The 11,737-nt window shown below is 45.0% G+C and overlaps 1 protein-coding gene across 1 annotated transcript; it reads right to left on the reverse strand.

Moving 5' to 3' along the window:
* Window positions 1-4,771: 4,771 nt before the first annotated feature.
* LOC117195320 (inner centromere protein-like) lies at window positions 4,772-5,232 on the reverse strand. The gene is made up of 2 exons (XM_033399910.1): window positions 5,080-5,232; window positions 4,772-5,016 (listed from the first exon to the last, which is right to left on the reverse strand). The coding sequence occupies exons 1-2, from the start codon at window positions 5,156-5,158 to the stop codon at window positions 4,823-4,825; spliced, it is 273 nt and encodes a 90-aa protein (XP_033255801.1). The 5' UTR covers window positions 5,159-5,232; the 3' UTR covers window positions 4,772-4,822.
* Between the last annotated feature and the right edge of the window lie 6,505 nt (window positions 5,233-11,737).

Raw genomic sequence — 11,737 nt, forward strand, 5'->3', positions numbered from 1 at the left:
GTGTTAGAGAGAGACAGAGCGAGAAAGAATGAAATTGTTTTCTTGATTCTGGCTATAATCATTATTCGATCTGGTTCAGATTTTGCACTGTAGAAGATATGGTCATCCTCACCGATTCTGCGTTTTTGGTTTTATCGTATCTTTAAAAATGTGGATGCCACAGATTTTCGTCCTTTGTGGGGGCGGAAGTGGGCGGGGCGAAGTTTTGAAATATTTTTGTAGCAGTGACATATCGCAGAAGTCTGGATCCAAAACATCGTTGCTCTAGCTCTTATAGTCTTTGAGCACTAGGCGCTGAAGGGGACGGACGGACGGACGGACGGACGGACGGACGGACGGACGGACGGATGGACAGACGGACAGACATACAGGGCTCAATCGACTCGGCTATTGATGCTGATCAAGAATATATATACTTTATGGGGTCGGAAACGATTCCTTCTGGACGTTACACACATCCACTTTTACCACAAATCTAATATACCCCAATACTCATTTTGAGTATCGGGTATAATTATCAATTCTCAATCCTTCTTGGGTCCCATTAAAACGTAATTTCCAACTATTGAAGATATGGGCGACTTTGTCCGGTCGCTGACTCAGATCTGAGACTGCACTGCTTGGACGGTCCTAGCTCGTAAACTGTGCTGAATACTGACTATTCAGTCCCTGTCGGAATGTTTCCTCCCCTTCTCTGTCCCTATTTTGTTGGACCGGATTATCCGCTTCCCCACGTCTATTCCCTTGAGGAATGCTATTGCCAGTCTCTTGGAAATGTGCTGCTATGCTGGACTGAATGATTTGAGCCATTTTGTCCGTGAGCTGGGCTACCACCTCGTTTTGCATCGTGCTGATGGCCTGTGTAACCATGCTACTAACTCTTCAGCGGTTATGGCTGCTGCATCGTTTTGCCTGGCCTGGGACCTAGTATTATGAGGAGTACTTCTTTCGACGCATAGCGTCTTGCATGTGGGACAGGTAGTATGGGTCTTGACATGTGACTCAATACAAGTTTTGTGAAACTCGTGGCTGCACTTTGTTTTCAATGTAGGAGCCGAAGCCAAAGTTTTCCCACACAACTGGCATTTTGGCGCCGGAGCCGGTTCATTGTAAAAAAAATAAATCAAACTTAATTGCTAACTGTCCTGACAAAAATATGTCCCACAAAAACTACACGACAAAACCTAAACACTTACTTATCAAACGCAGACAAAACCAAAGTTAAAAATGTGTTAATAGTAAAACTAAATTAAGTATTCTAGTTAAAAGTCAGATAACTTATGCTAGCAAACCTAAGATGACCTACAAATTCAAAAATAATAAGTAATTGTACGTGAACTCAAATTGCAAAGAGAACTGATTCCTCGTGTTATAATTCATAGCTTCCTACGTTGCCAACTTAGGGTCAATGGCCCAGCAAACGGCACAGCTGTTCTCAAGTCTCGCTTCCCTTGTACAGCGAGAGAGCTAGCAAATCAACAGCCCTACCAAATAACACACATGGAATGTAAACCTCAAGAATAGAACGCAAAGAATATGATACGATAAAATAAAGTCATAAAAATTGTTGCCTTACGCATAGCTAATCCCCATGCGAAACGGACCCTATGCTAATTGAGACCCCAATTCCTAAGCACAAAAGAAAATGAAAAGAATGTGTAGGCGCGCAGACGCCTTGCACTTGTCGCTGTCTAATCAAAACCAACAACAACTGCATGCGCGAGCCGTGGCCAGCTGCTGCTTTGATTCGCGCCGCTGTCGTCCAAACATCTCGGCTCGGCACTCTACACTTGAAATGAGCATGCTGCTTCTGATTTCACTCGTGGCCAACGGAATTCTATAATCAAGATTAATCCGAGTATGTCCAACGCGCTAAAGCTCATCAGCAGCAATGGCTAAGCCTTCCGCACAGTCCTTCAGCCGTGGCAGTGTTCCGTAAGTAAACGAGATTCCCTCTGCAGTCCTATGCGCCCGAAAGACCATGTTTAAGACTCCTGCCTCAGAAAAAGTAGGGTATTATTAAGATCGATGCACTTTTCGAAACGCTCCTCAGACGTGGCCGGATGAAAAGTCAAAACTTCTGCTTCCGTTTTCCGAATCGTCTGACAAGCCCTCTACTTGGTGTTGAGAAAAGAAGATATTCTTGAGCAATGACCACTTCCAGAGAAACAATTTTGGTCAATGCCGTCTATGCTGAATCGGGAAGTTTTAAAGACAAAAAAAAAGGATGTCACAGTGTTGATGGTGTCGCACCTGAATAGGTGTGGCCCAACGTTGGGCGCCAATTTTTAGTTATAATACTATATCTATGATTCCTAAATGTAACGTGTCATCTACGCACGTCTGTGTATATAAATCCTGCCAGGCTAGCTGTCATTCAGCGAAGGGAAGCACACGCTTTGGGTTTCCGGCCTCTGCTCGTCGGCTATTGGAGTGATGTTCTTGCCCCCCTCCTGCTGGTGGCCTATATTACCTATTATACCTATTATACCGCGAATGAAGTAGCGTGTCATGACGAAAATGCTTAACCGGGAGACACTGTTTATCCCTGAATAGAATTGTGGATGTGTGCTGGAAAGGTATCTCAACTCCGCCTCTGGTGTTGTCGAGGTCGTGTCGCCCACCCTACCATGGCCATTCCAAACCGTTCGATTTAATGACGGAATGGCCCCTTTGTCCGGGGTGTCCTACATGGGGAATTTGCCAGCGAAAGCAAAGCGGTAGATTAATACATTATAAAGTTTATTCACTTACTGGCTAAAACACTATCATTACCCGCAAATACCATAATATAATCACCCACATTAAAAGAGTAGCTAAATGAAATATATGTATAAAATTCCTACAAATACTTGGCTATGTGTCATACAAACGATATACAAAATAAGTCCGAAATGGACAAACTAACTTGCTTGCTGACTCCGTAATGTTACGAAACCAATTCGAGTGGGCACTTCTCCCTCTCACTCACCGACTGGCCCTAAGGGGCCGAAGGCTTTCCATTTATCAATACGACATACTCTCGCCGCTCAAGATACGACCTAAACCAACTGAGCAGGCAGGAATGAATCCCCAACCGATGCAGCTTGGCTATTAAAGCCCAGTGGGAGACTTTGTCAAAGGCTTTAGCAAAGTCAGTATACACAACGTCGACTTGAGAGTGCATTTCAAAGACACGAGTGCAGAAATTACTGAAAGCAATGAGATTAGTGGTTGTTGATCTACCCGGCATAAAACCATGCTGATTTGGGCTAATGTAGGATTTCATGAGGAAGGTGATTTTTCTGGCAATGATTCGCTCTAGAAGTTTTGAAACATTGCTGAGTTTGGCAATTGGTCTATAATTGGAAATGAGATTTTTGGTACCTCTCTTAAAAATTGGCGTAATCGTGGCAGCTTTCCACTTACCAATAAACTGACCCGTTAACAGCGAATTTGTGAATAGAATTTTGAGAGGTTCACAGAACGCTACAACACAGTTGCGAAGCAGGAAGGCAGAAATGCCATCACAGTCGGGTTTATTAGAATTATCGAATTCATCAATTGCCACCAAAATGTCCTCTTCCGATACATCGAGTGTACCAATATTGACCACCGACGGTATAGAGTTTAAGACATCGAAACTGTGCCAAGCTGCGTATGGCTCAAAATTTGAGCTAAAGAAAGAAGAAACGAGGGGGAACGTTGTGAGTTGCTGCGGACACCGCAACTCTACGGTTATACCCGATACTAAGTCAGTATGGCTCTCCTCCGGCAGACGCCGCTAATATTAAACGACACGACAAAGAGTGCGTGCGAGAGAGACAGAAAATCAGTCTGAGCGTGACGTCGGGCGCTGCGTAGCCACTGCAAATTGATTTGTTCCTATTGGCTATAAAAATGATTTGATCTGATCCAGATTCAGCAATCTGATAGATATGGTCATTATCTATGATTCTGCGTTTTTAGTTTTCTCGAATGTGCAATATTGTGGATGCAACAGATTTTCGTCCTTTGTGTGGGCGGAAAGGGGTGGGGCGAAATTTTGAGATATACGTTTTATAGTGAGATCTAACAGGAGTGCGGATACCAAATTTGGTTACTCTAGCCTTAATAGTCTCTGAGATTTGTGGATGCCACAGATTTTCGTCCTTTGCGGGGGCGGAAGGGGGTGTGGCGAAATTTTGAAACAAACTCGTCTCGGTCCGAATTATTAGGAGTGTGGATACCAAATTTGGTTGCTCTAGCTTTTATAGTCTCTGAGATCTAGGCGCTAATGTTTTACTCTAAGCAAAGCCGCCTATGCTACGTGTGTGTTAGAGAGAGACAGGGCGAGAAAAATGAAATTGTTTTCTTGATTCTGGCTATAATAATTATGCGATCTGGTTCAGATTTTGCACTCTAGAAGATATAGTCATCTTCTACGATTCTGCGTTTTTAGTTTTCTCGTATCGTCGAAATTGTGGATGCCACAGATTTTCGCTCTTTGTGGGGGCGGAAGTGGGCGGGGCAAAGTTTTGAAATATTCTTGTAGCAGTGACATATCACAGAAGTCTGGATCCAAAACATCGTTGCTCTCGCTCTTATAGTCTTTGAGCACTAGGCGCTGAAGGGGACGGACAGACGGACAGACGGACGGACAGACGGACAGACAGACATGGCTCAATCGACTCGGCTATTGATGCTGATCAAGAATATATATACTTTATGGGGTCGGAAACGATTCCTTTTGGACGTTACACACATCCACTTTTACCACAAATCTAATATACCCCAATACTCATTTTGAGTATCGGGTATAAAAACAGGGGATTATTTTATATACATACGTGTTTGTGTATAACTAGTATTTTGGGAGCTCCGAGTAGCGTGGGGGCGTGGACCAGAGCACGCTGGAGTTGCGCTGCAGCTGGCTGGGATCGATGTTGGGGAAAATCAGTTTCAGGTCCGGAGTGGTGGGGGCCACCGAGAAGAAGCTGTCGATGACATCGGTGGGACAGTGGCTCTGCATGGCAATCGCTTCGCCGCGTACATGGCCTGAAAATGGGTCACAAAATTTTAGATTAGATCAGACACTGGCTAAAGAAAACGCTAACTTACTGCGACTCCAGGTGGGTGCTGGCGGACGCTTGTGGGTGACCTTGCCCTCGTCATCGGTGGCTCGTGCAGCATGTCCCATGTGTATTTTGTCTTCGGCGGCGGTGGCAGAATCTTCTTCTTGGCCCCGGTCAACTGTACCAGCTTCTTAGTCAGTATGGCTCTCCTCCGGCAGACGCCGCTAATATTAAACGACACGAAAAGAGTGCGTGCGAGAGAGACAGAAAATCAGTCTGAGCGTGACGTCGGGCGCTGCGTAGCCACTGCAAATTGATTTGTTCCTATTGGCTATAAAAATGATTTGATCTGATCCAGATTCAGCAATCTGATAGATATGGTCATTATCTATGATTCTGCGTTTTTAGTTTTCTCGAATGTGCAATATTGTGGATGCAACAGATTTTCGTCCTTTGTGTGGGCGGAAAGGGGTGGGGCGAAATTTTGAGATATACGTTTTATAGTGAGATCTAACAGGAGTGCGGATACCAAATTTGGTTACTCTAGCCTTAATAGTCTCTGAGATTTGTGAATATCCCCAGATTTTCATCCTTTGCGGGGGCGGAAGGGGGTGTGGCGAAATTTTGAAACAAACTCGTCTCGGTCCGAATTATTAGGAGTGTGGATACCAAATTTGGTTGCTCTAGCTTTTATAGTCTCTGAGATCTAGGCGCTAATGTTTTACTCTAAGCAAAGCCGCCTATGCTACGTGTGTGTTAGAGAGAGACAGGGCGAGAAAAATGAAATTGTTTTCTTGATTCTGGCTATAATAATTATACGATCTGGTTCAGATTTTGCACTCTAGAAGATATAGTCATCTTCTACGATTACGATTAGTTTTCTCGTATCGTCGAAATTGTGGATGCCACAGATATTCGCTCTTTGTGGGGGCGGAAGTGGGCGGGGCAAAGTTTTGAAATATTCTTGTAGCAGTGACATATCACAGAAGTCTGGATCCAAAACATCGTTGCTCTCGCTCTTATAGTCTTTGAGCACTAGGCGCTGAAGGGGACGGACAGACGGACAGACGGACGGACAGACGGACAGACAGACATGGCTCAATCGACTCGGCTATTGATGCTGATCAAGAATATATATACTTTATGGGGTCGGAAACGATTCCTTTTGGACGTTACACACATCCACTTTTACCACAAATCTAATATACCCCAATACTCATTTTGAGTATCGGGTATAAAAACAGGGGATTATTTTATATACATACGTGTTTGTGTATAACTAGTATTTTGGGAGCTCCGAGTAGCGTGGGGGCGTGGACCAGAGCACGCTGGAGTTGCGCTTCAGCTGGCTGGGATCGATGTTGGGGAAAATCAGTTTCAGGTCCGGAGTGGTGGGGGCCACCGAGAAGAAGCTGTCGATGACATCGGTGGGACAGTGGCTCTGCATGGCAATCGCTTCGCCGCGTTCATGGCCTGAAAATGGGTCACAAAATTTTAGATTAGATCAGACACTGGCTAAGGAAAACACGCACTGCGCAGCCAGAACCCCAAGACGTTCATCGAGCAGCTGCGCGTCGAGATAAGCAAGTGGTGGGATCTAACGCTCAAGAGCCAGCAGGAGCGCAAGCGTTTCTCCAACTACTACAATAAGTATTACAACGAAGACCTGTTGGAGCTGCACGAGCTGGAGCTGGATGATCTGAAGAGCTTCTACACGTGCAACAAGGAGATTTTCGATCTGTACGAGAGCCGTGCAGAACTTTGGTCCCGCATGCAGGCTCTAGAGGCAAAGGCCAACGAGCCGAATCGTTTCAAAAATCGTGGCGGCCAGCTCCTTAAAGAGGAAAAGGAACGCAAAGCCATCTCGAAGCTGCCCAAGATTGAGCAGCAGATCACTGAACTGGTGCACGCCTATGAGGTGCAATCGCATGGCCCGTTTCTGGTTTATGGCGAGAACATACTGGAGCTGATGGCTGGCGAATGGGAGAACTATCGGCAGGCCAAGCAGAGCTCGGCCCGCAAGAAGGCCCCGCCCACCACGAGGACGGGCAGCAGCAGCATATTGATGATGCCACCGCCGACTGCCGGTTCAACAGCCCCTCGCACGCCCCGAACTTTGAAGAACATGTCCTCAAAAAATTAAACTATAGTAGGAATCGAATTGCTATACCAAAGTATCGCACAACACGGTGAACATACCAGCCGTGGCCCACGCACTGCCCGCAGTACCCACTGCAGCAACAGCAGGAGCTACAAAGGCCACATGCCAGAGCCACTGCTCGCAGAATACGTGTGAAAATATTTATATTTAATTTAATTTAATTGAATTACTATTCAAATTCTGTTATCCAAGCAGATTTGAAACGATTTTAAAAAAGACGAGGGGGAACGTTGTGAGTTGCTGCGGACACCGCAACTCTACAGTTATACCCGATACTTAGTCAGTATGGCTCTCCTCCGGCAGACGCCGCTAATATTAAACGACACGACAAAGAGTGCGTGCGAGATAGACAGAAAATCAGTCTGAGCGTGATGTCGGGCGCTGCGTAGCCAGTGCAAATTGATTTGTTCCTTTTGGGTATATGATCCGATCTGATCCAGATTCAGCAGTCTGATAGATATGGTCATTATCTATGATTCTGCGTTTTTAGTTTTCTCGAATCTGCAATATTGTGGATGCAACAGATTTTCGTCCTTTGTGGGGGCGGAAGGGGGTAGGGCGAATTTCTGAGATATACGTTTTATAGTGAGATCTAACAGAAGTGCGGATACCAAATTTGGTTACTCTAGCCTTAATAGTCTCTGAGATTTGTGGATGCCCCAGATTTTCGTCCTTTGCGGGGGCGGAAGGGGGTGTGGCGAAGTTTTGAAACGAAACGGTCAAGGTCCGATATCACAGGAGTGTGGATACCAAATTTGGTTGCTCTGGCTTTTATAGGTTCTGAGATCCCTGAACTCATATTTTGCAATAGGCAAAACCGACCATGAAACCTGTGTGTTAGAGAGAGACAGAGCGAGAAAGAATGAAATTGTTTTCTTGATTCTGGCTATAATAATAATACGATCTGGTTCATATCTCTAAGATATGGACATCTCCTACGATTCTGCGTTTTCTGTTTTCTCGTATCTTTGAATTTGTGGATGCCACAGATTTTCGCCCTTCGTGGGGGCGGAAGGGGGCGGGGCAAAGTTTTGAAATATACTTGTAGCAGTGACATATCACAGAAGACCGGATATAAAACGTCGTTGCTCTAGCTTTTATAGTCTTTGAGCACTAGGCGCTGATAGGGACGGACAGACGGACGGACTGACAGACGGACAGACAAACAGACAGACAGGGCTCAATCGACTCGGCTATTGATGCTGATCAAGAATATATATACTTTATGGGGTCGGAAACGATTCCTTCTGGACGTTACACACATCCACTTTTACCACAAATCTAATATACCCCAATACTCATTTTGTGTATCGGGTATAAAAATGTAATGGGAAGTTTTATTTGATGCTTACAAGCGTACTTTAAGCATTTACTCAGAGTCGCCTCTTCACCTGAACCCACTTAATCTACCAATAAAACCCTCAATTGAAACAGCTCAACAGCCTGAGTTAAGCCGATGAAGAATAACCCTCAGTTCCGAACTCATAATTGTATCCGATTGATGAATCACTTTCCTTCAAGGCTAGATAATTTTAATTTTTTCCGACCTCATAAAGTATTTATATTCTTGATCAGCATCAATAGCCGAATGGATTTAGCCATGTATGTATGTCCGTCTGTGCGAACCGATGAGCGCCTAGATCCCAGAGTCTTTAAAGGCTAGAGAAACTTAATTTTGTATCCAGTATCTAGTTAAATGATACGAGAAAACTAAAAGCGCAGAATTATTGAGAATAACCGTATCTACCAGATCTACGAATCTGGGAAAACGGTTCCCTTACCGCGTCCACATGTCCCACTTCCTGCCATGAGCATTATATAGCTATTGTGTGGGATCCCGATCATGGTAGCGTCTCTCGCGTGAGCTCCTAACCGGCGTGGACTTTCTGCACTCGCATCGCATCATATCATCCTTCGAAATAAATATGAATCAAGCTTATGTTTAAATCTCTGTTGTTGCCATAGATCAGCAGTGGCCCCAAATCCATCCTAAGTTTCAGTGTACTCCTTCGCCAAATTTTTGCGCGGGTCAATGCTGTCCCACAGCACAGGGCATTGGCAGCATTCCCTTTCCTAACAAACATGCAGCTCGTCGAGGATTAAAACGAACGGCTCATTCGCATAAAGTTGAAGTTAATAAAAGAAACGAACCTTTTGTTCGAGAATCTTCTTTAGTCTGTGTTGAACTTGTTGACTTCCGGTCTGCCGCAGCAGCTCCAACACCTGGACGCCGCCGCCCCTTCACTCCTGGACAGCCCTTACCTGGCCGCAGGTCCCTGGCCAGCATCCCCTCTATCCCGTCGATGGAGTGCCCTGGTGGCCTGGTCTGCCACCACACATCCCATGTGGGAGCCACCACCAGCAGCAGCAGATGAACACAAAGCATTCCATCAACGATATCCTGGGAGGACGCTCTGGAGGAAGCAGAAGCAGGAACCAACAGCAGACGCCCCAGCAATTGCAACTGCAAGACCAGCAGGCACTCACGGTAGCACCGACGTCGCCTCTCCAAAAACTGGGGCACGACTCGGAACGGCACACGGCAGGGCTTCCCCCCTGCTGAAAATATTGCTGTCTTCCCCCGGACCAAACGTGTGTGCAAACAATTTAGCAAGACTCGAATGCCGGTGAGAGAGCCACACAAAAGGCTGATCTGCGACGGAGTACGAACACATTGGAATTCGATCTCCCGTTCACAGATTGTAGGAGGCATGAGGGAGGTACTTGATCTCTTTCCTGGAGAGCCCAAGGAGAGGTGGCCCACGAGTGGCCGTCCTGCGGCGCGGGATAAGAAAAAATTAAACTATAGTAGGAATCGAATTGAACATACCAGCCGTGGCCCACGCACTGCCCGCAGTACCCACTGCAGCAACAGCAGGAGCTACAAAGGCCACATGCCAGAGCCACTGCTCGCAGAATACGTGTGAAAATATTTATATTTAATTTAATTTAATTGAATTAATATTCAAATTCTGTTATCCAAGCAGATTTGAAACGATTTTAAAAAAGAAAATGCGGCGCATCGAATTTGAGGATAATAACATTGAAACACACTTTTGACGATTTTATTATTGGCCGTTTCCGTTTCCAACCCGATTCAGTTACCAAACCCGTTTCCATATTTTTCCGTACGACTTATTTGAAGCTGCGGAAAAGGGTACCCGACTAACATGTGGTCTATATCAAACACATATTAAAAGTTACTCATCAATACAAAATTTAGTACAAGTCCGGGTACGTTAAACTGACCAAACATGGCGAGTACCCTGCCAATTATTTTGATGGACAGAAAACGGCTGCGACAAGCATGTCCGGATGTGTCTTGTTGATATTGCATAATAATTGCGGTTTTTTTTGTATTTGTATTTCACTTTTAGCGACTGTCCGAATGTCTTCAGCTTTCGACTATTAAAGTGGCTCAGCCGGGATGGTAGGGCTAATTTTCGCAGAACATTGCAGTTCCAATCATTACCATTACATAACATGGAACGGAATGGGCAACATTCTGCATACACTGGGGAAAAGGATATTATAGAATTGAAGAAATATTTGTCATCTAAGTCGCCAATGAATGCAGAATCTAGTCAGTATCTGTTTAAGGCTATCACAACGAAATTTTTCAGTTTATTGTTTTATCACAGAGACCAAGAATTTATTTATTTATTTATTATTCGCCAACGTAATCAAAAATACCTTAACTGGCTAGGCTAACTTATTTCTATATTAACAAATAAAAAAAATAGCATTAGTAAATTAATTATGTAGCAGGAAGAAATCCACAAGCAACCGTCTGACGGCTCCCTTCCCCTGGCAAAAGTCAAAGTGCATTCCAGCTGGCAGCGCATTGTGCTGCCGAAGCGCCCTACTGATGGGCTCATGAAAGCCATAATTGGTCCGGTGGAGATCAACTGCAAAGGGTGCATGGGTCCTGAGGCTCCTGGCGGGCGTAGTGAAGCTAATCCTTCTAAGTAGGTCAGGGCAATCGATATTACCCACTAAAAGGTCAAAAATAAATATTTGAGCCGCAATGGTCCTACGATCCTCGAGAGAGGAGAGATGCACGAGGCGACATCTGCACTCATAGGACGGCATCGGAATGGAAAATGGCAGAGGCTGGAGTGCAAATTTCAGAAACTTTCTTTGGAATGCGTACAGACTGAGCCTTGTATATGGGTCCTTGAATTGGGATGAATTGCGCTTAACAAAGCAGAACATTGCATAGGCTTTTGGCAATATTAAATTCATATGCCCTGCAAACAGAAATCTAGAGTCAAATAAGACCCCGAGGTCAAGTATCTCCGTCTGCTTTAAGAGAGGATGGCCATCTATTGAATGTGAGGCCAGCACATTAAAGACACGCTTGCTAAAAGAAACAAAGTAACATTTACTAATGTTGAGTGGGAGCGAATTAAGTCTGCACCAACGAGCAACTCTATCCAGGTCGCGCTGCAGAAGGATACTATCGCCTAAGGTTTTGACAGATCGGAAGATTTTAAGATCATCAGCATAAAGCAGATGCTCAGAAGCTTGAATGCTGAGACAT

This window comes from Drosophila miranda, unplaced genomic scaffold, assembly GCF_003369915.1.
Source record: "Drosophila miranda strain MSH22 unplaced genomic scaffold, D.miranda_PacBio2.1 Contig_AX5_pilon, whole genome shotgun sequence".
Taxonomy (NCBI): Eukaryota; Metazoa; Arthropoda; class Insecta; order Diptera; family Drosophilidae; genus Drosophila; species Drosophila miranda.

Coding starts and splice junctions, on each gene's coding strand:
- LOC117195320 (XM_033399910.1), bottom strand. CDS start 5,158: ATGGGACATGCTGCACGAGCCACCGATGACGAGGGCAAGGTCACCCAC. Junction 5,017..5,079: donor AGCACCCACCTGGAGTCGCA/GTAAGTTAGCGT, acceptor ACCCATTTTCAG/GCCATGTACGCGGCGAAGCG.